Source organism: Meles meles, chromosome 20 (genome assembly GCF_922984935.1).
Source record: "Meles meles chromosome 20, mMelMel3.1 paternal haplotype, whole genome shotgun sequence".
Taxonomy (NCBI): Eukaryota; Metazoa; Chordata; class Mammalia; order Carnivora; family Mustelidae; genus Meles; species Meles meles.
In genome coordinates this window covers 10145070-10173001 of record NC_060085.1, presented here as the reverse complement: position 1 = coordinate 10173001, position 27932 = coordinate 10145070, and the positions used below count along the sequence as shown (strand labels likewise).

At 42.6% G+C, this 27932-nt stretch overlaps 1 protein-coding gene across 1 annotated transcript; it reads right to left on the bottom strand.

The window, feature by feature from the left end:
* Positions 1–53: 53 nt before the first annotated feature.
* Positions 54–25269, bottom strand: LOC123932163 (adhesion G protein-coupled receptor E2-like). Its single transcript, XM_045989925.1, has 16 exons — positions 25032–25269; positions 23278–23331; positions 22848–22967; positions 13137–13292; positions 10409–10555; positions 9872–10018; positions 9738–9784; positions 9536–9613; positions 8972–9149; positions 4658–4765; positions 4267–4490; positions 3884–4063; positions 1812–2009; positions 1299–1534; positions 168–249; positions 54–116 (listed from the first exon to the last, which is right to left on the bottom strand). The coding sequence occupies exons 1-16, from the start codon at positions 25099–25101 to the stop codon at positions 54–56; spliced, it is 2088 nt and encodes a 695-aa protein (XP_045845881.1). The 5' UTR covers positions 25102–25269.
* Between the last annotated feature and the right edge of the window lie 2663 nt (positions 25270–27932).

The following is a 27932-nucleotide window of genomic DNA, read 5'->3' as shown; positions in this document are numbered from 1 at the left end:
CCACAAGTGGATATATACCCAAAACAAATGAAAATAAACATTCACACAAAAACTTACACATGTAAATTTATGGCAGCCTCGTTCATAATGGCAAAACCTGGAAACAATCTAAGAGCCTATCAAATGACACATACACAAAATGCAGTAGCATTATAAAGGAAAATTACCTGAGAAACAATACCACCACCAAGAGGAACTGACACAATACTGGCAACAACAACGTGGGTGATGGGTGAGCCCTGAAAGCACCTTACAAAGGGAAAGAACACAGTCACAAGAGACCACATGTATGATTTCATCTACGTCAAACATCCAGAACAGGCAGATCCGTAGAGACAGAGGGTAGATCAGTGGTGGCTGGGGGAGGGGTGGAGGTGGGTAGCAGGATGAGGAGCGAAGGTTGTGCAGGAGTAGAAAGTGTTCCAGAATTAACATTTGTGGTGATTGCCACAAAGGTTAATTTGTCACAATGGCTCTGTGGTTGTTGTAAAAAACACTAGTCTGTACAGTTTTAAAGGGTCAGTTTTATAGGATGTGAAATATATTTCAATAAAAATGTAAAAAAAATCTGAGAAACAAACTGAGGGTTTTGGAGGGGAAGGGTTGGGGGGTTAGGTGAGCCTGGTGGTGGGTATTAAGGAGGGCATGAGTTGCATGGAGCACTGGGTATGGAACATTAACAATGAATCTTAGAACACTGAAAAAATAAAATTAAATTTTTTTAAATTAAATTTTTTAAAAAACATGAAACTGAGTATTAAATGTGAAGATAATAGAGTATAAGCTCTCTCACTTGGTAGCCATGCACCCTGGGGTATCGAATTAAACTATCTGTGGCTCAGTTTATTCATCTGTAAAATGGGGCAAATGACTGTACCTTCTTCATAGTATTAGTGTGAGCATTGAGAGAGAGAACACATACAAAAATGGTTATAAAAATGCATGCCATAAGGTAAGCACCATGTAAATCTTAACTATAACACAATCTGTTACTTCATTATTTAAATCACCTCTCCTTTTCCAAATAAAAACATTGGAACATCCTAAAGAATTTGGACAAAGAAGTAGATTCAATTTTTCTAAATGGTGTCCTAAGCACTTCTTTGGCTTTGGTTTTGTTATTCAAAGGACAGAGCTTTAAAGGACACGCTACATAATTATTATACTTTTCTGCCAGAAAAATGTCCTAAGGATTATTACTTCATGTGCCTTCTCTTATTATGCTCAAGCCTAATTTTAAAAAAAATGCTACTCTGGTTCAAGTGGTGGCCATGATCATGTAGGGAATTTGCATTTACCGCATGGGAGTTCCATAAAGGTAAGGCCTGGATGCTGCAGAAATGGATACAATTATAGCTGGGACTCCATAGCCCACAGGGAACATGAGCTTCTTCATGAACCTCCTCACACTGGAGTAGTTGACCACTGTCAGGTTGCGAGCAGTGAGGAAGAGATTCAGACCCTCCAGCAGCATCCAGGTGAAGGACGCCAGGTAGAGATAGTGTAGGGCACCTGCGATGATGGCACACAGCACCTGGGGGAGGAGAAAAGTGTCACCAGGAGGAATTGTCAGGGAGGAGGGTGGCCCCAGGACCCTTCCCATATCTTGCCACTTGGGAGAAGTCTAAGGTGTATAAAGAAGTTGTTAAGAAACGTTTCCTTTCTATTTTTGTCAATGAGAAATAGGCTACTTACTCTTCAAAACTTCCCTGAGACCCAAAGCCATTTTATTAAGGAATCATCGCAGCACAGCTCCATGAACTGAGCACCCCCGGGGCAGGGCAGAGGCTCCTCTGTGACAGTGTCAGTACCTTGATCTCAGTCCGGTCAATGGCCGTGAGGAAGAGCAGGTGGGTCAGGAAGAGGCAGATTGACAGCTGCAGGTGGATCGAGGTGCTGGTGTTCTGGATGGCTTTGCACAGCAGGAAGGTGAGGGCTGCCAGGAGGAGGCACAGCAGAGAGATGCCCAGCCCCACATGGGTGATCACAGCCAGCCCGGGATGCTCCTCCTGAGACCCAGCAAAGAGAAGCAAGGAGGACATCACCAGCACATTTTCTTGCTCTGAGTAATGACTCTTCCATCCTTTAAAAAAATACTTTGGCACAGCAACATCAAGAGTGAGGACCCAGGTAAATTTGTTATGTTATTGGGTAAATTCCTCCAGGTTTGGATTGCTAGAATTCTATGGGATTCTGACCTGATTCGAATCCTGCAAGAATTGAGGGCTAAGAGAGTCCTTACTCAAGACAAAGCCCCAGAACTCACAAAGGTTTGTTTTACTTACAGGTCACCTGAATGGGTTTACTGTTTCAGTGATCCAGAAGGAGTAACCAGCTCACCTGGCCAGGGACCAGGCAAACATAGCTGCTAATCTACCTGTACTCACTGGCTTCCCTGTCCTTCTGATGTCTACCACCACCATACCTTTTTTCTATAACCCCTTTGCACTCCTGCCCTGAATATCCCTGTGCTAAGTAGAACTCTAATTCAGCAGAAAGAGGAGGTGTATACACATCTTCCAGGTTCTCAGATAGAAACCAATTTGTGTGTTGTGAAGGGATTTTGCAGCTGGAATTCAGGTCCTATATCAGTAAACTTTTCTAAAAGAGGGGTTTATCTAATCAGTGAGCCCCCAAAAGCTCTGGGCTCTTCTTGGAGAAAAAGATTCCAAGTTTGAGAGCGTTTTTGATGAGAGAGCCCCTCCTGCTGGCCTCTGAATAGAAATGCTGAGACACTGTGGGAGGGCTACCAGAGAAGAAATACAGGCAGCCCCTGGTAGCTAAGCAGGGTCCCCTGCTCACAGCTAGCTAGAAAGTGGAACCCCAGTCCTATGGCTGCAAGGAACTGAATCCTGCCAGCAACCAGGGAGCTCCCAGGAGGACCTGAGCCTCAGAGAAGAATGCAGCTCAGGTGCATTATAAGATCCAGAACACTGGAGAAGTGTCTGTTCATATCTTCTGCCCATTTTTTGATATGATTATCTGTTTTGTGTGTGTTGAGTTTGAGGACTTATTTATAGATCCTGGATATCAACCTTTTGTCTGTACTGTCATTTGCAAATATCTTCTCCCATTCCGTGGGTTGCCTCTTTGTTTTGTTGACTGTTTCCTTTGCTGTGCAGAAGCTTTTGATCTTGATAAGTCCCAAAAGTTCATTTTCGCTTTTGTTTCCTTTGCCTTTAGAGACATGTCCTGAAAGAAGTTGCTGTGGCTGATATCGAAGAGGTTACTGCCTATGTTCTCCTCCAGGATTCTGATCGATTCCTGTCTCACGTTGAGGTCTTTTATCCATTTCGAGTTTATCTTTGTGTACGGTGTAAGAGAATGGTTGAGTTTCATTCTTCTACATAACGCTGTCCAGTTTTCCCAGCACCATTTATTTATTATTTATTGAAGAGACTGTCTTTTTGCCATTGTATATTTTTTCCTGTTTTGTCGAAGATTATCTGACCATAGAGTTGAGGATCCATATCTGGGCTCTCCACTCTGTTCCACTGGTCTATGTGTCTGTTTTTATGCCAGTACCACGCTGTCTTGGTGATCACCGCTTTGTAGTAAAGCTTGAAATCAGGTAACGTGATGCCTCCAGTTTTGTTTTTGTTTTTCAACATTTCCTTAGCAATTCGGGGTCTCTTCTGATTCCATACAAATTTTAGGATTATTTGCTCCAGCTCTTTGAAAAATACCGGTGGAATTTTGATCGGAATGGCATTAAAAGTATAGATTGCTCTAGGACCCAGAACACACAACTCAGCTACACCATGCCCGGCTGCTGCCCCAAAGTAACCATGAGATATAACTTTATGTTTTTTTAAAGCCCTTACATTGGGGAAATATGTTACAGAGCAATAGGCATGGAATGCAGCCCTCTCGGGGCTCTTACCTGCACATCGTAGTGGGCCATGAGAACGGCAAAGCTGCTGAGATGGGTGCACTGGCAGGTGGTGTTGATGTCTCCAGTGGTCACCATCCTGCAGCCTCTGGTGGACCAATAACCACAGCCATCCTGACTGTGTTCCCAGAAGACGCAGAACACCTTTTGTGTTGGCCCAGGGCTCACTGGCTGTAGGAAGAGAGTGTCGGTGGGAGCTCATGTTTCTGGTGCTCAGAAATGCTTATCCGAAGCTGGCTTGCAAAGGGCTTTCCTGGAGAAAGATGCACTCATGGGCGAGCCCCCACCCAGAACTGCAAGGCTGAGCTACGCAGCAAGGCTGTGCCAGGACCAGGCTCATTCCACACCCAAAGTCCCATGACACCAGCACTCACATGATGAGAGAAGATGAAGGTGATGGGGGAGCTGAGGTTCTGGGTGTACTTATTGTTCGCAAAGGCAGAGATGACATCTGAGAGCAGGACCGAGGAGACTTCTGGCAAAATACACTTGTGTGCCCCATGCAGAACTGCCTGCTTCTCAGACTCCAGGACCAGGCAGGCCTCTGCCAGCAACTTGCCCATCCCCGGAGTGGAGACGAGACCCACCACAGAAGGACCTGCAAGATGAGGCCTAAGTTAATATCTTGGTGTGTCCAACAGAGCCCCTTCCCCCTCAGAGGCATGCTTTGTAGCCTTGCTAAATCCCCTCTTCCCTTTTATCTTCTGTTCCCTGTTTGTCACATCCTTGGGCATCTTCTGACCTTCCTCCCATCTCAGCCATTACCTGAGTCATCAGATTTGTGCACCACATCCCAGTTCAGCTGCATCTTCGCCTGATTTGAACTCAAAGTGACATTTCTGTGTCCTTGCTCCTGCACCTCCAGGGACAGGTCTGTGAGTGGTAAGAGTTAGGTTAGTAATTCTGCCTGTAGTGGTTGCTATAACACCATTATTTTCTATATGTTGTGGTAGGCACATGTGTGCACATGCAAACACACACACACCGAATTTACAAAGGATAAGACAATACTATGAGCAACTATACACCAACAAACTGCATAACCTAGATGAAAGTGACAAATTCCTAGAGAAAAACAAACTACAAAAGTAAGTGAAGAAGAAATAAAGTTGAAATTTAATAAAGTTTAACTATCACAGGGTAAGATAATAAACAGGTAAAAATTCCCCAAAATAGGGACACCAGGTGGCTCAGTCATTAAGCATCTGCCAACAGCTCCGGTCATGATCCCAGGGTCCTGCAATCGAGCCCCACATCAGGCTCCCTGCTCAGTAGGAAACCTGCTTCTCCCTCTCTCACTCCCCCGACTTGTGTTTGCTCTCTCACTGTTTCTCTCTCCCTCTGTCAACAAATAAATATAATCTTTTATTTTAATCCCCAAAATAACCGGTTACCAGTGTGGGGAGAGAGGAGTGAGGGAGCTCATTCAATAGGTTTAGTTTCAGTTTTGAAGTGGAAAAAGTTCTGGAGATCTAGTTCGTAAAAGGTGGAATATACTTAACGTTACTGAACTGTACACTTAAAAATTAAGAAAAAAATTTTGTGCTTTGTGTTTTTTACCAATTAAAAAAAGAATGTCAAAAAAATGCCCAAAATAAAAAGCCTAAACCAGATGGTTTTACTGCCAACTATTTAAGTAAGAATTAATAAGATCCTTAGTAATCCCCTCCAAATGTAGGAAAGGTTTTGTGGTGCAAAAACAATGAGTACTGTTATGCTGAAAATAAATTAATTAATTAAAAAAATACTATGTGAATAATCTTATGATGCCACCATCACCCTGATAACAAAACCAGATAAAGCCTTTAGGAGGACACTATAGACCAATATTTCTTGTGATCACAGATGTAAAAAAAACAAACAAACAAACAAACCTTCAAGAAAGCATTAGGAATAAATTTACCTGAGAAGGTTCAAGACTTGTACATTGAAAACTATTTAAAAAATGTTAGAATAAATGAAGGAGGGACACCTGGGTGGTTCCGTGGCTTAAGCCATTGCCTTCCACTCAGGTCATGATTCCAGGGTCCTGGAACTGAGTCCCACATCGGGCTCCTTCCTCGACAGGGAACCTGCTTCTCTCTCCACCTCTGCCTGCCACTCTGCCTGCCACTCTGCCTGCTTGTGTGCTCGCTAGCTCTCACTCTCTCTCTGACAAATAAATAAATAAATAAAATCTTTTAAAAAAAAAAGAATAAATGAAGGACCCTATGTAACTGGGAAAACATTCTCATTCTATGTTCATGATTTTAAAGGCTTAATATTGTTAAGATAGCAATATTTTCAAAAGAGGCCTACATAGTCAATGCAATCCATATCAATATTCCAACAACATTTTTTTTAGAAATGGAAAAATCAGTCCTCAAGTTCACAAGGCATTTCAAGGGGCAAAGATACCCAAAACAATCTTGAAAATGAAAAACGAAATTGGAGTACTTATACCTCCTGATTTCGAAACTGAGTACCAACCTATAGTAACCAGAACAGTAGGGTCTGATATAAGGATAGACATACAGACAAGTAAAATAAAATTGGAATCCGGATATAAACCCACACATCAATTGAGTGCTCAATTGATTTCCAACAAGGGATGCCAAGACCCTTCAGCAGAAAAAGAAAAGTCTCTTTAGAAAATGGTGCTGGGCACATCGGGATCTCCACTTAGAACAAACAGAAGGACCCCACCTCACACAACACACAAACACTAACTCAAAATGGGTAAAAGATCTACATTTATAAGCTAAACTACAATAGTTAGGAGGAAACACAGGTGTAATCTTCATGGGCTTGCACTTGGCAATGGATTCTTAGAGAACGCACCAAATGCATACCCAACAAAAGAAAAAATAGAGGAAAGGGATTTCATCAAAACAGAAGCATCTGTTCACAAGAGTGAAAAGACCATGGAGAAAGTAGAGAGACAGTCTATGGAATGGGAGAAAAAATGAGCAAATCCCATGTCTCATACTGTCTACTATAGAATATATAAAGAACTCTTACAGCTCAACAACCAAAAGTCAAACAATGAATTAAAAAGATAGGCAAAGATGGTTGCCAAACTGTGGAAAGAACCAAGATGCCCTTCAACGGATGAATGGATAAGGAAGATGTGGTCCATATACACGATGGAGTGTTATGCCTCCATCAGAAAGGATGAATACCCAACTTTTGTAGCAACATGGATGGGACTGGAAGAGATTATGCTGAGCGAAATAAGTCAAGCAGAGAGAGTCAAGTATCATATGGTTTCACTTATTTGTGGAGCATAACAAAGAACGTGGAGAACATGGAGAGATGGAGAGGAGAAGGGAGTTGAGGGAAATTGGAAGGGGAGATGAACCATGAGAGACTATGGACTCTGAAAAACCTGAGGGTTTTGAAGGGGCGGGGGATGGGAGGTTGGGGAACCAGGTGGAGGGTAATAGAGAGTGTTGCATGGAGCACTGGGTGTGGTGCAAAAACAATGAGTAATGGGGGAACCTGGGTGGCTCAGTGGGTTAAAGCCTCTGCCTTCGGCTCAGGTCATGATCCCAGGGTCCTGGGATCAAGCCCCGCATCGGGTTCTTTGCTCAGCAGGGAGCCTGCTTCCTCCTCTCTCTCTCTGCCTGCTTCTCTGCCTACTTGTGATCTCTGTCTATCAAATAAATAAAATCATTTAAATAAAAAAACAATGAGTACTGTTACGCTGAAAATAAATAAATAAATTTTAAAAAAAAACATAGGCAAAGGACTTGAATAGATGTCTCTCAAAAAAAAAAATACACACATATGCACAAATATTCAGCACATGAAAAGATGGTAAATATCATTAGTCATTTGAGAAATGCAAATCAAGGGGGCGCCTGGGTGGCTCAGTGGTTTAAGCCTCTGCCTTCCGCTCAGGTCATGATCTCAGGGTCCTGGGATCGAGCCCCGCATCAGGCTCTCTGCTCAGTGAGGAACCTGTTTCTCCCTCTCTCTCTGCCTGCCTCTCTGCCTACTTGTGACCTCTCTCTCTGTCAAATAAATAAATAAAATATTAAAAAAAAAGAATTTAGAAATGCAAATCAAAACCATAATGAGATATCACCTGACACACTAAAAACGGCTATACAAAAACAAAATGTAAGTACCAAGTGTTGCTGAGACTGTGCATACGAGAAACCTTGTGTTGCTTGTAGGGATGTAAAATGGTGCTTCCATTTTGGAAAAAGAGTTTGATAATTCCTCAAAAGGTTGAACAGAGAGTCACCTCATCACTCACAAATTCCACTCCCATGTGGGTATGCAAAGAGCTGAGAATGGTTATTCAAACAAAAACTTGTCCACCAATATTATAGAAACACTATTCAAAATAGTCAAAACCTGGCAACAACCCAAAGGTCCATCAGTGGATAAATGGATACGCAAAAGGTGCTGTAGCCACAATAATGGAATATTATTCGACCCTAAAATTGAAAGAATTACTGCCACAGGCTACAACAGGGATTCCCCTTGAAAACATGATGCTGTGTGAAAGAAGCCAGACTTTAAGATCATCTATTGCGTGATTCTATTGCTATGAAAAGTTCAGGATAGGGAAATCCACAGACACAGAAAACAGACTGGTGACTACCAGGGTCTGGGAGAGAGATGAGAAGGGACTGCTTAGTGGGTACACTATTTACTTTTGGGGTGATGAAAATATTTTAGAAATGGAGGTGGTGGTTGTACAACTCTGTGAGTGTACTAAGTCCACTGAATTGTATATTTTTGTTTAAAATGGTGAATTTTATGTTATATAAATTTTACCTCAATAAAACAAACATACTTAAATATCCAATAATATTAAATTTCCATTCTTCAAAATTGAACAAATAACCTTCTTTTAAAGATGTTTCTATTTTGTTATCTCAAGTTCTTCATTATAATTATTTCATTTGCGGATAATTTATATTACAATGAAAATGTGTATGATTTGCAGTTTTATTCATTTAACATCTTCATTGGCTTATGAGTATAATACTGAGACACGAGCATGGTCATACACTCCAGTGAGGCTGCAGGACAAAGGAGGGGGAAACAGGCAGAACAGAGCCTGGGACAGACCCCAGGACTTACCTGTGCCTGCAGATGCATTGAAGGTCAATGTTCCATTGGGCAGACCCTGACTCAGGTTTCTCAGGGCATCCTCCAGACCACTGAGCAGGTTCGTGGCCACACAGTGCTGCTTTGAGCGGGGCAGGGCCTCAAGGTCTTCAGGGGTCTGGAGCAGCTCATCCACCTCCTGTGTGAGGTTCTGGGGGGATGGGGACACAGAGCTAGTGAGCATGAAGAACCTGTCCACTCCGCCCCAGACAAGAGACACTGGAGACTCATTGGTAGATGAAGGTGGTACCCGATCACATTCCCTGGGTCTTTGCCCCTGGAATTCACCCACACAGAAGTCAACCCTGTTCACAAATGCCAAGAGTGACATTAGTCCAATGTCCAGAAACAGTAAGAAGAAAAGTCATTTCTGGGTGTGGGGGTGTCTAACAGTGAGTACAAATACCTGTGTGTCTGCTCTTCCTACCCACCCTGGAAGAGATGGGGCCTCAAAGAGGAAGCCCTTGTGCTGGGGCTGCTTCCTCCCAGGCCTCTATGGGGTGCCCCCAGGTTGCCTCTCCTGGGATCTGCCCTTACCTGGATGGTGTCCTGAGCCAAGGCTGGCTTGAAGTGTCTCCCCAGGCCTTGGACTCTTTCAAAGAAACGGGAGAGCCGCTAGGATAGAGATGACACAAGTCAGAGAGCCTCACACTTGAGTCGGGAGCTTGAGATGAATGGGTGGATCAGGTGGGCTGCGCGGAGGGATTCCTGCATCCTGGTCCCTGCTGGGGCCACTCACCTGGCTCTTGATTCCAGGGGGTGGGGTCCAGGTGGGGAAGGACATCTCTGCAGGGGATAGAGCAGCAGTTCATTAGGTGTGAGAGTGTCTGTGTGTAGCAAGGGCGGAGTCTGGGGTCAGGTCAGACCAGGTACCTTCACAGGTGGTATTCAGTTGATTCTCCCGGAATCCAGGTTTGGGCTCCCAGCCCCGGCGGCAGCGGTACTTGTACGAGCCCACGGTGTTGATGCAGACGGTGGACTTGTGGCACAGAGGCTGCATGGAGCTGCACTCGTCCACATCTGAGGACACAAAGATGGGAGTCAGAACCCCTTTCCTCTCTGTCCCTTTCCTCATTTTCTTGTGTTAGTGTACCCCCTTGATTGGAGGTGATAACGCCTGTTACCCCCATATCCTAGTGATACAGGGATTACGGGAGTGTGAGGATCCTGAGATGTAGCACGTGAACCCTGTACAGACGTGCAGGTTGTGAATATAGAAATACCTTTGCCCAAGGTGGTAATTAGCTGTTGTCTGGGGTCTCCAAGGAGCCTGATCCTCTGTACCCTAGCTCCTTTCCCAGAAACCCCACCTCCAGCCTCAAAATAATTAACGCTACTATAAGTGCCACTGCATATGGGATCAGATGTTCTGAGTGTGGGTTTCCAGGATGTGGCGTCTGAGCTCTGTACCTTCACAGACGGTGTTGTTTGGGCCGTTGGGGGACCCAGGAACGGGCTTCCAGCCAGGGCGGCAGCGGCACTCGTAGCCCCCAATGTTGTTGAGGCAGTGGGTGGAGCTGTGGCATGGATTCTGCCCCGACGTGCATTCATTCACATCTGAGGACAAAGCCAGAGGGTCAGTGTCCCTCCACTCACTGCACCCATCCTGCCTGCCCCTACTCTCAGATTGCTTAGTACTTGATACCAAGGACATACACACACACACACACACACACACACACACACACACACACCATGTACCAGCCACCTAGCCTGTCAAGATACAACTTCATGATAGCATTTTTCTATTAAAACTCCATAATCTCAGATTGTCCCTTCAAGGTGGACAGGGTAGAACCATGTGTGTGAGTCATTCCAGACAAAGCTGAGTCCCTTCACATATGGTAAGGGATGGACTAGGTGTCAGGGGGCAAGAATGGGCCTCTACCCAGGGAGGCTGTGACACTGAGCTACGCTTGTGTTGACTCAGTGGGTGGGGTAACAGCACCACTGCTGTCCCAAGCAGCACCCCTGTCCTTATGAGAACAGATCCCACAGGGTCAACCCTGCCTGGCCCAGCCCTCGTTCCCCATCTCCTCACTGCTAGCTCTGAGCATACACCAGTCCTGAAAATAATGCTGTATCTCCATTCCCAAAGCTCCTCATGACAGCTTCCTTCAAGATGAACTCAGGAGGGACAGTATCCTCCTTTTCAGGCAAAAACTATGGCAAAGGGTAAATTTAGTCATGAGAGCTAGACTTCCCAGTCAAGGCTCTTAGTCATTTCCTCCTCGGCTAGCAACTGAGGTTCCCCTTCTCAGAGCTAGAAGTGACACTTCCTGCTGGAATGGGACATATTAGGAGGGGCAAGTGTGGGGGTGCTTATAGAGACTGGGAACCCCAGGCCCACAAGGCCCTGTTACCTGTGCACAGATTCGGGTCGCCCGGGTTGAGCTGCAAGCCGGGCGGACACTCACAGGTGTAGCTGCCACGAGTGTTGGTGCAGATGCCCCAGCTTTTACAGATTCAGGGTTTCTGCTGACATTCATTCACATCTGCAGGGGGAAGGAAAGGATGATGGGTGCCTGCAGCTGTTTCCTGGGATAGAAGCATCTGGAAACCTCTGTTCTCTCCTCCTCAGTGAGTGGGTGCCTTTTCTAATTCACATGAAGATGAGTGATGGGCAGCATGGTGGCCCAGATGTTGTCTCCAGATGTTGCTAGAAGTGGTCCAAGTCCTCCCCATCTGCCAGCTCTGGCTCCCTTGGCCTCTCTGGGCAGCTCCCAGGTAAGGCAGGGACATCATCGCCACCTGTGTTCCAGCCTGAGGACTTTGACAAGTCCAGGGTGGGCCTTCCTGGAAACCAAGTGCATGAGAAATGCTGTGTTCCCCAAGCAGGATTTAGCTCCCAGTGATGGTTTTGTCCTAATTTCCCAGGGCAACAACTTGCTTCCCGAGTTGTCCTTGGAACCCGGTGACCCTAGCAGGACAACACTCTCTCAACCACACTGTCTGAGACTTCAGCTCCATGGAGCTGCACCAAGACCCACATCTGAGCCAGGCTCCTCAAGGAAAAAGCTTTCTATAGAGGAAGGGAGATGAAGATGAGGCCAGCCAGTCCAAGGTCACCCAGATAGCGGACACCAAGCTGAAGAGGATAGTGGAGGGCTGGTATTCAGCCAAGCAGCTTTGGGGTGATGAAGGTGACTTTTTCTGATTCCCCTGAAAGCATGCTTGGATGGGCAGGAAGTGCTGAGAATACACATCTGGGCAAGTCCTTAGGTAGGCAAGAGCTGAGTGGCTGGAATGGGGAACATGTGCTGATGGCAAGGAGTGGCAGGTTCTTGGCCTTGTGTCCCAGGAAAGGACACAGACCTGTGGATCCTGTCAAGTGAGTTCAGCCTTCATCTTCTGTCACCAAGTAGTCTAAGTCAACCTGGGACCCAGGTTGACCCCTTTGTAAGAGGGTCAGACTTGGGACTCTGGTCTCCAATTGTGTCCTGTTTTGCCATTTGGTCCATATGAGACCCTCTTCCATTCATATGAGTCTCCAGGTATGTGGGGATAGTCCACATCACTCTTCCCACCACCAACACAACAGCCTCCCAGCTCCTGGTCATCCAGTTTGTCACAGGCTGTTGAATGGAAGTTACTGGGGAGAGTCAGGCAGAGCCTTGCATGGGGAAGTAGATGGTGGTAGAGCAGACAAAAATCCAAATAAAGGTGCTAGGAGGTGTCTTCTCCAAGAGGAGGTGTTGGCAAGGCCAGCTGGGAAAGATGAACCCACCCTTAAATCTTCCTCCTCCCATGTCTCTGGACAGGGTTCCTGGATCCCTCAGGGCCCAGGGCTTTGAGAGGGCTCCCAGTGGGGGCCAAACATATGTGGGTTCCAGTGGGGGCAGGACTCTTCATGGCAGTCATTGATGATGGTAAAGAAGATAGATATTGTGTTAGAACACACATGCTCTTAGCTTCTGAGTATCTTGATGCCATCTCTCTTTTTGTTTTATGAACATAAGATCCCATATAGACAAGGAGGACATTTCAGAATTACAGAAGTGACCCTCTGGATAGGGTTCTGAGTCTTGACTTTTGGAAAGGGACAGGATACTAGGATGTTCTCTGGTGCCTGGAGAAAGTGTGCTTAGTGACCCCAAACCTCATGGAGAGAAGATGGAAGACACAAGTCAATTCTTACCTTGACATGTGTTCTCACTCTCATTCCTGAACATTCTTGCCCCAGAAGCAAGCTCATATCCTGGAATGCATGTGCAGTAGTAGCTCCCCTCTGTGTTCTGGCAATCTGCAAATTCTCCACAGGACACGGCTGACAGTGGTCCACACTCGTTGATATCTGGAACACAACAGAACAAAGGGTCACCTCAACAAATTGTGAGTTTCCATAGGGCAGAGGCCCTGGCCTCAAGAACTACTTTGGTCTATAGAGACTGGACTCAGCTCATAGTTTTCTGAATGAGCTGGAGCCTGCTATTCCGAACACCTTCTCACTGCTCTGCTCATCTCTGCTCTCTAGATGGGCCTGATGGCACCTAGACCCAGACACTCTGCTGTGCCACCATGGGGGCTGGAAGGAGGTCTATGCAGGCCTTGTGAGTACTGAGTCTCTGTTTGCACTATTGGGGAATGGGTGGTGGGCTCCAGTCAGGGTGATTGGCACTGAAGCCTACTCTTGATGGTGAGTCATGGCTAGAGTCTGTCCAAGGTAACACTCTTTCCCACTTGAGGGTAAAGCGAGATGGTCAGGCCCCTGCCATTGATAGCTTCCATCTCCCAATACTCATGGTGACCTCAGTACACCCCACAGGCTTCATCAAGCACTCCCCCAGCTCCAGTGTCAGGCATTTTCAAGATGGGCACTTGGGTGTCCCAGTCAGTTCCCCTTCTCAGAGCTAGAAGTGACACTTTGGACACTTGGGTGCCTCCGTCAGTTAACTGTCTGCATTCAACTCGAGTCATGATCCCAGGGTCCTAGGATTGACCCCTGCATTGGGCTCCCTGCTCAGTGGGGAGTCTGCTTCTCCCTCTGTCACCGCCCCTCCCCCTCCCACTCATGTGCAGTCTCTTACTCTTACTCTCACGCTCTCTCAAACAAATAAATAAATAAATAAGTAAAACCTTAGAAAAAAAGATACTCCAGGATGTCTCTGGAGCAGTTTGCTACCTCCAGCCCTGGAAGAATTTCCTCTTATCAGAGTCATTGGAGATATGAAATGAGGAATTAGAATGCAGATCCTCACAGTGGAGTCACTGGGGGTGTTTTCTGGCCTCCTATCTCCTCCTGTCTAAACCTGAGAGGAAAGATTGCCTTGAGCCAGGTCCTCTTTGAGTAGCTCAGGGACCCACACAACAGAAGCCACACATCACTGGTTTATAAATAACAGTTTAATAAGAACAAGCAAGACAAGAATGCATCAAAATGCAAGGACAGAATATTTGGTCCTGTACCTTCCAATCGGGGCAAAAAGACTTTTAGAGCCTGAAAGAACTCATGGTATCATGCCGAGTCAGGGCAGGCAAATGGTCTCCCCAGATCAGTTTTTTGCCCTAAACTGTGGACCTCCCTTCTAAGACCACAGACCCAGGAGGTGGATGTCAGCACCAGAACATGACAGGATGTCGGAAGACACATACCTAACACATTCATGTTCACTCCCATCTGGGCAATGGGACTATTCTCCTCTCTTCTTAGATGGTAGCAATGGCTGGACATCAGCCTTCATGGTTGTTGCATGGGGTGGAGTAGAGTGGGGCACAAATAGGAAAGAGGCATGTGGGAGGGGAAGACAATGAGACAATGAGAAATTCTCCACCTGAGAGACGTGCTCCCAGGAAGGAGCTGGTTTCGAGGCACACCATCACCAGGGCTCCTTGCCATGCTCACCCAGCCATGAGTCTCCATAAGACACAAATGCAAATGCAGAGGAATCTGTTAGGGATACCTCTTGGGCATAGAAGGGCTGGGCAGGAGTCACAACACCTTTTTTTATGATAAAATTTACTTTCCTCCCAAGAAGAGGAAGATGGTGGAGGAATAGGGGACCCTCATTTTGCCTCTAATTCAGCTACGTAGCTATTAAATTATTCTGAACACCTGCAAATGAACCAGAGATTTTAAAAAAGGATTGCTTCAAGTCTACAAATAAAAAAGACACCACTTTTTGCAGGAATGACAAGACAGAAGAACTCACCACAAAAAAAGAACAAAGGCAGTAGTCACTACAAGAGACTTAATGAATATGGATATAAAAAATTTAGAACTACAATTTAAAATAATAATTATAAAGACACTAGCTGGGCTTGAAAAAAGCACAGAAGACATTAGAGAAAGGGTTCTGGAGAAATAAAGGAACTAAAATCTAATCAAGCTGAAATAAAAAGGCTATTAATGAGATGCAATCATTGATGGATGCTCTGACTACAGAATAAATGAGGCAGAAGAGAGAATCAATGTTATAGAAGATGAAATTATGGAGACTAAAGAAACTGAGAAAAAGAGAGATAAATAACTACTGGATCACAAGGAGAGGATTCCAGACATCAGTGATGCAATAAAGCTAAACAATGTTAGAATAATTGGAGTCCCAGAGGAAGAGAAATGGAGGAGCAGAAAGTTATTTGACCAAATTACAACTGAGAACTTCCTTATTCTGGGGAAAGAAACAAGCATCCAAGTCCAGGAGGATTCAAAATCAAGAAAAATAGGGCAACAACTTGACATATAATATTGAAGCTGGCAAATTTCAGAGATAAAGAGAAATTCCTGAAAGCACCTTGGGGAAAAAGTCCTGAACCTATAAGGGTAGAAACTTAAGGCTGGCAGCAGACCTATCCACAGAGCACTGGAAGGCCAGAAAAGACTGACATGATATATTCAGGGTGCTAGATGACAAAAATATGCACCAAGGCTTTATCCAGCAAGGCTGTCATTCAGAATAGAAGGAGAGATAAAGTACTTACAGGACAAAGAGAAACCTTAAAAAAAATTTTTTTTTTGATCACTAAGCCAGCCCTGCAAGAAATATTAAAGGGGATCTTTTAATTTTTTTTCACTTTTTTTATTTATTTTCAGCATAACAGTATTCATTGTTTTTGCACAACACCCAGTGATCCATGCAATACGTGCCCTCCCTGTTACCCACAACCTGCTTCCCCAACCTCCCACCCCCCAGCCCCTTCAAAACCCTCAGGTTGTTTTTCAGAGTCCATAGTCTCTCATGGTTCATCTCCCCTTCCAATTTCCCTCAACTCCCTTTTCCTCTCCATCTCCCCATGTCCTCCATGTTACTCGTTATACTCCACAAATAAGTGAAACCATATGATATTTGACTCTCTCTGTTTGACTTATCTCACTCAGCATAATCTCTTCCAGTCCCATCCATGTTGCTACAAAAGTTGGGTATTCATCTTTTCTGATGGAGGCATAATACTCCATAGTGTATATGGACCACATCTTCCTTATCCATTCATCCGTTGAAGGGCATCTTGGTTCTTTCCACAGTTTGGCGACCATGGCCATTGCTGCAATAAACATTGGTGTACAGATGGCCCTTCTTTTCATTCCATCTGTATCTTTGGGGTAAATACCCAGTAGTGCAATTGCGGGGTCATAGGAAAGCTCTATTTTTAATTTCTTGAGGAATCCACACTGTTCTCCAAAGTGGCTGCACCAACTTGCATGCCCACCAACAGTGTAAGAGAGTTTAAAGGGGATCTTTTAAGTGAAGAGAGGGCCCAAAAGTAACAAAGATCAGAAAAGAACAGAGACAATACACAGAAAAAGGGACTCTACAGGTAATACAATGGCACTAAATTCATATCTTTCAGTAATTACTCTGAATGTAAATGGGCTAAAATCCCCAATCAAAAGACACAGGGTATCAGACAGGATAAAAAAAGCAAGAATTACCCATAAGTCTGTTTACAAGAGGCTCATTTTAGACCCAAAGACACTTCCACATTGAAAGTTAAGGAAGTGGAAAACTATTTATCATGCTAATGGACATCAAAAGAAAGCTATGTTAGCAAACTTTATATCATAAAGACTAGATTTTAAACCAAAGACTGTAATAAGATATGAAGATAAATTTTATATCATAATTAAAAGGTCTACCCAACAAGAAGATATAACAGTTTTAAATATTTATCCCCTACCTTGAGAGTAGCCAATTTTATAAACTAACAAATGAAAAGATATACAAATACATTGATAATAATACAAGAATAGTAAGGGACTTTAACACTCCACTCAAAGCAATGGACAGATTATCTAAGCAGAAGATCAACAAGAAAACAAGAGCTTTGAATGACACACTGGACCAGATGGACTTCACAAACATTTACAGAGCATTCCATCCTTAATCAACAGCATACTCATTCTTCTCAGGTGCATATGGAACATTCTCCAGAAGAGATCACACACTGAGTCAAAAATCATGTCCAACCAATACAAAAATTAGGATTATTCCCTGCCAATCTTCAGATCATAATGCTTTAAAACTTAATGCAATCAGACAGGAAACAACGTGTGTTGGAGAGGATGTGGAGAAAGGGGAACCCTCTTCCACTGTTGGTGGGAATGCAAGTTAGTGCAGCCACTTTGGAGAACAGTGTGGAGATTCCTGAAGAAATTAAAAATAGAGCTTCCCTATGACCCTGCAATTGCACTGCTGGGTATTTATCCCAAAGATACAGATGGAGTGAAAAGAAGGGCCATCTGTACCCCAATGTTTATTGCAGCAATGGCTACGGTCGCCAAACTGTGGAAAGAAACAAGATGCCCTTCAACAGATGAATGGATAAGGAAGATGTGGTCCATATACACAATGGAGTATTATGCCTCCATCAGAAAGGACGAATACCCAACTTTTATAGCAACATGGACGGGACTGGAAGAAATTATGCTGAGCGAAATAAGTCAAGCAGAGAGAGTCAAGTATCATATGGTCTCACTTATTTGTGGAGCATAACAAAGAACATGGAGGACATGGGGAGATGGAGAGGAGAGGGAGTTGAGGGAAACTGGAAGGGGAGATGAACCATGAGAGACTATGGACTCTGAAAAACAACCAGAGGGTTATGAAGGGGCGGCAGGGGGGTGGGGGGGGTGGGAGGTTGAGGAACCAGGTGGTGGGTAATAGGGAGGGCACGTACTGCATGGAGCACTGGGTGTGATGCCAAAACAATGAGCACTGTTATGCTGTAAATAAACAAATAAAAATTAAAAAATTAAAAAAAAAAACTTAATGCAATCACAAGAGGAAATTTTTAAGAAACACAGATACATGGAATTAAAGAGCATCCTACTAAAAAATGAATGGCTCAACTAGGAAATTAAAGAATAATTTTAAAAAATACATGGAAGCAAATGAAAATGAAAACACAACTCTTCAAGAACTTTAGGATGCTGCAAAGGTGGTCTTAGAGGGAAGTACACAGCACTACACGACTTTCTCAAGAAACAAGAAAAGGCTCAAACACACAACCTAAACTTACACCTAAAAGAGCTGAAGAAAAAGTATCAAGTAAAGCCTAAACCTAGCAGGAGAAGAAAATTAATAAAGATTAGAGCAGAAGTGAACAAAATAGAAACCAAAAGTACAGTAGAACAGATGAACAAAACTAGGAACTGGTTCTTTGAAAGAATTAATGATTGATAAACTCCTGAAAGAATTAATAAGATTCAAAAAGTTGAATACCTAAACTACTGGATAAGAAAGGAGAAAAGACCCAAATTAATAAAATCATGACTGAAAGAGGATTGATCCAACCAACACCAAAGAAATACAATTATAAGAACCTATTATCTGTAACTATATGCCAACAAATTAAGTAAACTGAAAGAAATTGATGCATTCCTAAACATAAAAACTACCAAAACTGAAACAGGAAGAAAATAGAAAACCTGAACCAACCCAGCAAGGAAATTGAAACAGTAATCAAAAAATGTCCCAAAGAACAACACTCCAGGGCTGTTAGCTTCCTTTGGGAATTCTACCAAAGATTTAAAGAGGAAATAATAACTATCTTCTAAAGCTGTTTCAAAAAGTTGAAATGGAAGGAAAATTTCTAAATTCTTTTAACGAAGCCAGCATTACCTTGATCCCAAAACTAGAAAAAGACCCCACCAAAAAAGGAGAATTGCAGACCAATGTCCCTAATAAACATGGATACAAAATTCTCCCCAAGAACCCTCCTATGCTGCTGATGGGAATACAAACTGGATTTCCAGCCACTCTGGAAAACAGTATGGAAGTTCCTCAAAAAGTTGGAAATAGAGCTACTCTATGATCCAGCAACCACACTACTGGGTATTTGCCCTAAAGATAAAAATATAGTGATCCAAAGGGGCACATACACCCAAATGTTCATAGCAGCAATGCCCACAATAGCCAAACTATGAAAAGAATATAGATGTCCATCAACAGATGAATGGGTAAAGAAGATGTGGTGTATATATATACAATAGAATACTATGCAGCCATGAAAAGAAACAAAATCTTGCCATTTGAAATGACATAGATGGAAGAGTATCATGCCTTGATACCTCAAATGGATCATGCCATGATACTAAGGGTATCATGGAAGAGTATCAAAGATGTAGAGGGTATCATGCTAAGCAAATAAGTCAATCAGAGAAAGACAATTATATGATCTCTCTGATATGAGGAATTTGAGAGGCAGGGCAGGGGTCAAGGGGGGTAGGGATGGAAACAAATCATAAGAGACTCTTAATCTCATGAAACAAACTCAGGATTGCTGGGAGGTGGGGAAGGGGTAGGGATAGGGTGTCTGGGTTATGGACATTGGGGAGAGTATGTGCTATGGTGAGTGCTATAAAATGTGTAAACCTGATTATTCATAGACTTATACCCCTGGGCAAATAATAAATTATGTGTTAATTAAAAATATATATATTGCCCCCCAAAAAAATTCTCCCCAATCTACTGACCAATAATATCCAACAGTACATTAAAGGATTATTCACCACAACCAATGGGATTTATTCCTCAACTGAAGTGTGGTTCAATATGCATCAATCAGTCAATGTGTGATATGCCAGATTAATAAAAGAAAGGAGAAGAACCATATGCTCCTCGCAATGGTTGCAGAAAAAGCATTTGACAAAGTATAGGATCCTTTCTTGATTAAAACTCTCCATGGTATAGGGATAGAGGGAACGTACCTCAATATCATAAAAGCAGTATATGAAAAGCCCACAGGAAATATCATTCTCAACAAGGAAAAACTGAGAGCTTCTCCCTTAAGGTCAGGAAGATGGCACGGATTCCCACTCTCACTATAGCTGTCCAACATAGTACATGAAGTGCTAGCCTCAGCAGTCACTCAGAGAAAAAAAGAAATAAAAGGCATCCAAATTGGCAAAGAAATCAAACTCTCTTTCTTCACAGATAACATGATACTTTATGTGGAAAACCTAAAAGACTCCACCCCCAAATTACTAGAACTCATACAGCAATTCAACCAAGTGGCAGGACATAAAATCAGTACAGAGAAATCACTTGCAATTCTATACACTAACAATGAGAAAGAAGAGAGAAATTAAGGAATCCATCCCATTTACAGTTGCACCAAAAACCATAAGATACCTAGTAATAAACCTAACCGAAGAGGCAAAGTATCTGTACTCTGAAAACTATAGAACACTTATGAAAGAAATTGAGGAAGACATTAAAAAGTGGAAAAACATTCCATGCTGATGGATTGGAAGGAAAATATTGTTTAAATGTATATGCTACCTACAGCAAACTATACATTTCAATACAATCCCTATCAAAATACTATCAACATTTTTCACAGAGCTGGAACAAACAATCCTAAAATTTACATTGAACCAGAAAAGACCCTGAATAGCCAAAGAAATGTTGAAAAGGGAACCAAAACTGGAGGCATCACAATGCCTGACTTCAGGTTATATTACTAAGCTGTAATCATCAAGACACTATAGTACTGGCACAAAAACTGGCAGATAGAACAATGGAACAGAGTAAAGAACCCAGAAATGGGACAAAGTAAAGAATATTCAATGGGAAAAGGACAGTCTCTTCAACAAATGGTGTTGGGAAAATTGGACAGCCACCTTCAGAAGAATGAAACTGGACCACTTTCTGACACTACACACAAAATGGATAAAAGACATAATGTGAGATAGGAACCCATCAAAATCCTGGAGGAGAACACAGGCAACAACCTTTTGACATCTGCCACAACAACTTTTTCTAGACACTTCACCAAAGGTGGGGGAAACAAAGGCAAAAATGAATTATTAGGATTTCATCAAGATAAAAAGATTTTGCAGAGCAAAGGAAACCATCCACAAAACCAAAAGACAACTGACAAAATGGGAGAAGATATTTGCAAATGTCTTATCAGATAAAGGGCTAGTGCCCAAAATCTATAAAGAACTTATCAAACTCAACACCCAAAAAAACAAATAATCCAGTCAAGAAATGGGCAGAAGTCATGAATAGATATTTCTCCAATGAAGACAAATGGCCAACAGACATACAAAAAAATGCTCAATATGACTCAGTATCAGGAAAATACAAATCAAAACCACAATGAGATACCACCTCACACCCATCAAAATGGCTACAATTAACAACTCAGGAAAAGACAAATGTTGGTAAGGATGCTAAGAAAGGGGAACTCTCTTAAACTGTTGGTGGGAATACAAGCTGCTACAGCCACTCTGGTAAATGGTATGGAGGTTACTCAAAAAGTTGAAAACAGTGCTACACTACAACCCAGCAATTGTACTACTAGGTCTACCCCAAAGATATGAATGTAGTGATCTGAAAGGGCAAATGCACCCCAATGTTTATAGCAGAAATGTCTCCCATAGCCAAGATAAGGAAAGAGCCCAGATGTCCATTGACAGATGAATGGATAATAAAATATGTGAGATAGATAGATGATAGATATAGATAGATAGATGATAGAGAGAGAGATAGATGATAGAAATATCTCAAAAAATGTAATCTTGTCATTTGCAACAACACGGATGGAAGTAGAGGGCATTATGATTAACAAAATAAGCAAAATAAAATCAGAGAAGGATAATTATCATATTATTTCACTCAAATGTGGAAGTTAAGAAAAAAACAGAGGAGGAGAGGAGAAGGGAGGGGGAAAAAACAAGATAAATTCAGAGAGATAAATCATAAGAGACCCTTTATCATAAGAAAAAAACTGAGGGTTGCTGGAGGAGAGAGGGTGGGGATGGGGTAAATGGGTGATGGGTATTAAGGAGGGTATGTAATGTAATGAGCACTGGATATTATATACAATTGATGAATCACTGAACTCTACCTCTGAAACTAATAATGCAACATATGTTAATTAATTGAATTTAAATAAAATAAGATTTTTTAAAAATTTACTTTCCCCCAAATGTTAAATAGAACATGGATACTTAGAAGAGAAAGAAAAAGTAAAAAAATGAAAATAAAGAAAATCACCCATAAGTCCACTATACAAACTACCAGGAAAATTTAGGGTATTTTTTTTCTTAACTTTTCAAAGGTATCAGGAATAATATTCCCCATAAGCTCACAGTAGATGGAGTCTAATCTTCCAGGCACTGGTTGATTGTTCTCTCCTGTTTCTTCCACTTCTTCCTTTTCTTGTGCTATGAGAATAATCACAGTAATAATAGCAGTGACCATGATAAATAGCTTGTGTTTGACAGTCTGCTCTGTACTAGTCTCTACCTGTTCTTCACACACATGAATTTTAAATCTTACTCCATCCATGGGAGGAAGGTACAATGATTGTCTGCAATTTACAGACAAGCAAACTGAAGCACAGAGAGAACACATCTCCCCCACCACCCAGCTCCATGCCCCACCACCATCCCAAGCCCCTGTACCATCACAGCTCTCCAACAAGCTGGTGAAGATCACCCCAGATGAAGAACTGAATCCCGGGGAACAGCGACAGGCAGTGGCATTAACACACATGGAGTTTGGAGGGCACCAGCGAGCACAATCTGTAGAGGCAGAGGTTGTGGGGACAGAGACCATAGTCAGAAGGAGGAGTCAAGAAATGGATGGAGTCACCAGCCAGCTGGGGAGAGGAGGTGAGTTGGAGGAAGGAGAGAGATGGTTGCCATTGAAAGAGGAATGGAGAGAAAGTTCAGGATATTTAGGGATGTAGAAATAGTCTCTGTTATCTCCAGAAGACCAGAACTTCACCTGAAGATATGCCCCCCACCTTTGCCCCTTGTTCATTTGAGGACCCAGACCCTTTCATGCACTCCCCAGCTTCTGTCACCAGTGGGGTTGGCTGGGCAGACTCACCACTAGTCTTCTGGGCTGCAGCTCTCAATGGCAACAGCAGCAGCATCAAGAGTCCTGGAGCAAAAAAAAATAGAGAGATGACAAAGAAAGGAGATGGAGCTCCAGTTTCAATCCTTGTCTGCAGGGCCATTTTATCCTGGGAAGTGGCTCTGATTCTGCAGCCCATGGCCCTCCCAAGGCTCTAGTGATTCATGAAGATTTGAGAACCAGTCTTCTTCCCTCCCTCTCCTCAGACTCCCTGAGGAGTCAGTCACTAACAGACACCATCATGGAGCCTCAGAACTACAGGTAAGGGCAAGGAATATACACAGGTGATGTCAGGAACACAACACAGAAATCCAAGCCTCTCCCAATGGAGGGGTTAAATACTTTCTTAAGAAATATTTATTTATTTTAGAGAGAGTGGAGAGAGAACAAGCTCTGGGAGGGGCATAGAGAGAGGGAAAAATCAAACTCCCCACATAGCAGGGAGCCTGACATGGCTCAATCCCAGGACCCAGGGACCATGACCTGAGCTGAAGGCAGATGCTTAACTGACTGGGTCACCCAGGCACCATGGAGAGGGTAAGTCTTGAAGTACAAAGTCCACAGATTGGTGTGCTCTGTCCTGAGCCAGATCCTATTTTCTATGGCAATAGCAGAAACCTACCTTGAGGATTTCTCTTCCAGGATGACTTCCCCCTGTTTAACTCACATGTTTTGGGGCACACAAGAAGAACATGGGCTTGGGAGTCAGCCAACTCCAAGTCTGAGTCCCAGCTCACAGTCATACTGTATGGGTAGGGAGCCCTAGCATCACAAGATGTGGAGCTGATGACAGGTGAGTGGTAGGGACTATCAGACTAGCAGTTGGAGCCACTATCTCCTGGTTAAGTGGCTTCTCCAAGTGCAGCATCCATTCCTTCTGTGGTTAATTCAAAGTGAGTTCCTGGCTGTCCTACAGTGTAGTGGGGGCACAGCCTTTCCCTTCTTCTCTGAATGTGGTCCCGAGTGATGAGTCACGGGACCGGCTTCATGGTATGGAAACAACTGCAGGTGTGAAGGAATCTACCCTGCACACAACCATCTGATCACCTGTTAGAGTCTTTCATTCCACTCATGGGAAGCATGATGCTGCTGTGAAGGTGGTATTTAAATGAGATTAACAGTCACATCAGTAGACTCTGAGTAAAGCAGATATTCTGGTTGGACCTCGTCTAATCAGTTGAAGACCTTAGGCGCTAATAAGACTGACCTCCTCCAAGAAAGAGAATTCTGCTTCTGACTGACTTCAGACTTAAGATCAACATCAATGTCCTTGGAAACATCCATGGGGTTCCAGTCTGCCCTACAGATTTTGGACTTTCTAACTTCAATAATCTCATAAAACAATTTCTTATACTAATACATTTTTCTCATTTGTCTATACACACACACATACACATATACACATCTTTATATAAATCTGTACATATGCCAAAACTTGCTCTGTTTCTCTGGAGAACCAGGTCTCATATAGGCCAGAAAATGAGAAAGCTCTGATAAGTTCTAAAAATTGTCCTAGAAATAAGTTCCACCTACTTTCTTCTTTGAGAATTTAATATAATTGAGTTAATACCATTAAACTTTTTCTTTGTTCATCCTTATAGAGTGAAAAAAAGAAGAAGAAATAGAGCAAAGGCTAAAAATAAAGCAAAGAGCAGAGAGAATTCTCAAACTGGATAGTTTCTGGGTAGCTTTAATTTTCCTATCACCATTGTTGTAATTCTGCCTACCTGGCAGCAACCACAGATGCCCATTCCTCATGGTGAAGACACCAGGGAACCCAGCCATGGAGGATACCATCTGGTCTTGGTCTGGGTGTGCTGAAAAGACTTCCTGTTTACTTATCTAGATGAGCTACTTGGTAAACTGCTAGATCTGGATGCTTCCTTGCCCTGTGTTTCCCCATCACGAACATCTCTGAAACTCACACTTCTCTTTTTAAGTATTTTCTCAGCCTTTCTACTATTCCTACTGAAAGCCTCCTTGATGGCTTCTATCTTTTTGATATAGGAAGACCTCACAAACTATTTTCTATGAAGATAACTTCATTCGTGTTTTGGCCCCTAGACGTCTATGGTTCAGACTGAACAGATCGCTTTTTACATAGTGACTACCTATTCACAGACTTCTTTATTTCTCAAGTTTTACTTTGAAATAGAGAATGAAAGTAAGTTTCAAAAACAATACCCAGAGGCCCTTTCCCTGGTTTCCTGCAAAAGATACATTTTATGTATTTATGTATTTTTATGTAACAATAATCAAATATGCAAACCAAGAAACTGACATATCATATCAACTGATATACATATCAACACATGTATAGTTCTGTGACATTTTATCACACATGTGGATTCCTGTAACTGTCACTGCAATAAAGCAGATAAAGATCCCATCACCACAAGATCTCCCTCATGCAACCTCAACATCCCCAAACCCTGGTAGGTTTTTTTCCTTAATCTTATTTTATTTTTTCAGTGTTCCAAGATTCATTGTTCATGCAATACTTGACACAGTCTGACATTCACATTCATTGATAAAAGAAAATATTCTTTAAAAGATGAGGAAAAATTACCTCCAAATATTTCACTAGTGTCTGTGATAGAATTATGGTGATTTTCTTTGTTTGCATTCTTTACATTTTCTTTGTTTTCTCCATTTTCATGTGTATCAGTCTGTGAGTGCTGCATAATAATATTAATTAATAATAATAATAATTAATAATTATAATAATAATATTTATTATTCACGAATGGAAACAACGTTCATGTACTAGAGGCAGAAAGATTTCCTCCCAAGATTTTAGAATTCTCGAAAGTCCTCACGGCACCTTATAGTTAGAATGGGGAATTATGTTTCAAGAGAGACCCTCTTAAAAGCAGCTAGGACAAAGAAGCTTCTTACATACAGAGGAAAGCCCATTAGAATAACGTCAGACCTTTCCACAGAGACCTGGAAAGCCAGGAAGGGCTGGCAAAATATATTCAGAGTACTAAATGAGAAGAACATGCAACCAAGAATACTCTATCCAGCAAGACTGACATTTAAAATGGATGGAGAGATAAAGAGTTTCCAAGACCGGCAAGGCTTAAAAGACTATGCAACCACCAAGCCGACACTGCAGGAAATATTAAGGGGTGTCCTATAAAAGAGAAAAAATCCTAAGAATATCATTGAACAGAAATATAGAAACAATCTACAGACAGAAAGACTTCAAAGGCAACACGATGTCAATAAAAACCTATCTCTCAATAATCACTCTCAATGTGAATGGCCTAAATGCGCCCATCAAATGACACAGGGTTGCAGATTGGATAAAACGACAGGACCCATCCATATGTTGTCTACAAGAGACCCATTTTGAACCTAAGGATACACCCAGACTGAAAGTGAAGGGATGGAGAAGCATCTTTCATGCCAATGGGCCTCAAAAGAAGGCCAGGGTAGCGATTCTCATATCAGATAAATTAGATTTTACTAAAGACTGTAGTCAGAGATACAGAAGGACACTACATAATTCTTAAAGGGACTATCCGCCAAGACGATCTAACAATTGTGAATATCTATGCCCCCAATATGGGAGCACCCAATTACATAAGAAAACCATTAATCAAGATAAAGAGTCATATTGATATGAATACAATAATAGTAGGAGATCTTAATACGCCTCTCTCAGAAATAGACAGATCACTGAAGCAGAAAATTAATAAAGAAATAAGAGCATTGAATGAAACATTGGACCAGATGGAACTCATAGACGTATACAGAACATTCCACCCTAAAACAACAGAATACTCATTCTTCTCAAGTGCACATGGAACCTTCTCCAGAATAGACCACATACTGGGTCACAAAGCAGGACTCAACCGATACCAAAAGACTGACATTATTCCCTGCATATTCTCAGATCACAATGCTTTGAAACTGGAGCTCAATCACAAGGAAAAGTTCAGAAGGAACTCAAACACCTGGAAGCTAAAGACCACCTTGCTTAAGAATGCTTGGATCAACCAGGAGATCAAAGACGAATTTAAACAATTCATGGAAACCAATGAGAATGAAGACACCTTGGTCCAAAACCTATGGGATACAGCAAAGGCGGTACTAAGGGGGAAATACATAGCCATCCAAGCCTCCCTCAAAAACATTGAAAAATCCAGAATACACCAGCTGTCTCTACACCTTAAAGAACTGGAGAATCAACAACAAATCAAACCAACTCCACATGCAAGAAGGGAAATAATCAAGATTAGAGCAGAGATCAATGAGGTAGAAACCAGAGATACAGTAGAACGTATCAATGAAACTAGAAGCTGGTTTTTTGAAAGAATCAATAAGATCGATAAACCATTGGCCACACTAATCCAAAAGAAAAGAGAGAAAGCCCAAATTAATAAAATTATGAATGAAAAGGGAGAGATCACAACGAACACCAAGGAAATAGAAACAATCATCAGAAATTATTACCAACACTTATATGCCAATAAGCTAAGCAACCTAGATGAAATGGATGCATTCCTGGAAAGCTACAAACTCCCAAAATTGAACCAGGAAGAAATTGACAACCTGAATAGACCGATATCTAGTAATGAGATTGAAGCAGTGATCAAAAACCTCCCAAAAAACAAGAGCCC

Bases quoted from the DNA above. Each gene is read 5' to 3' on its own strand.
- LOC123932163 (XM_045989925.1), bottom strand. From the start codon at position 25,101: ATGGTATCCTCCATGGCTGGGTTCCCTGGTGTCTTCACCATGAGGAAT. The intron at 4,766-8,971 runs GTAAGTCCTGGG...TACCACTCACAG, and splicing joins CAATGCATCTGCAGGCACAG to ACCTGTCCCTGGAGGTGCAG. The intron at 2,010-3,883 runs GTAAGAGCCCCG...GCTGGGTCTCAG, and splicing joins TGGCCCACTACGATGTGCAG to GAGGAGCATCCCGGGCTGGC.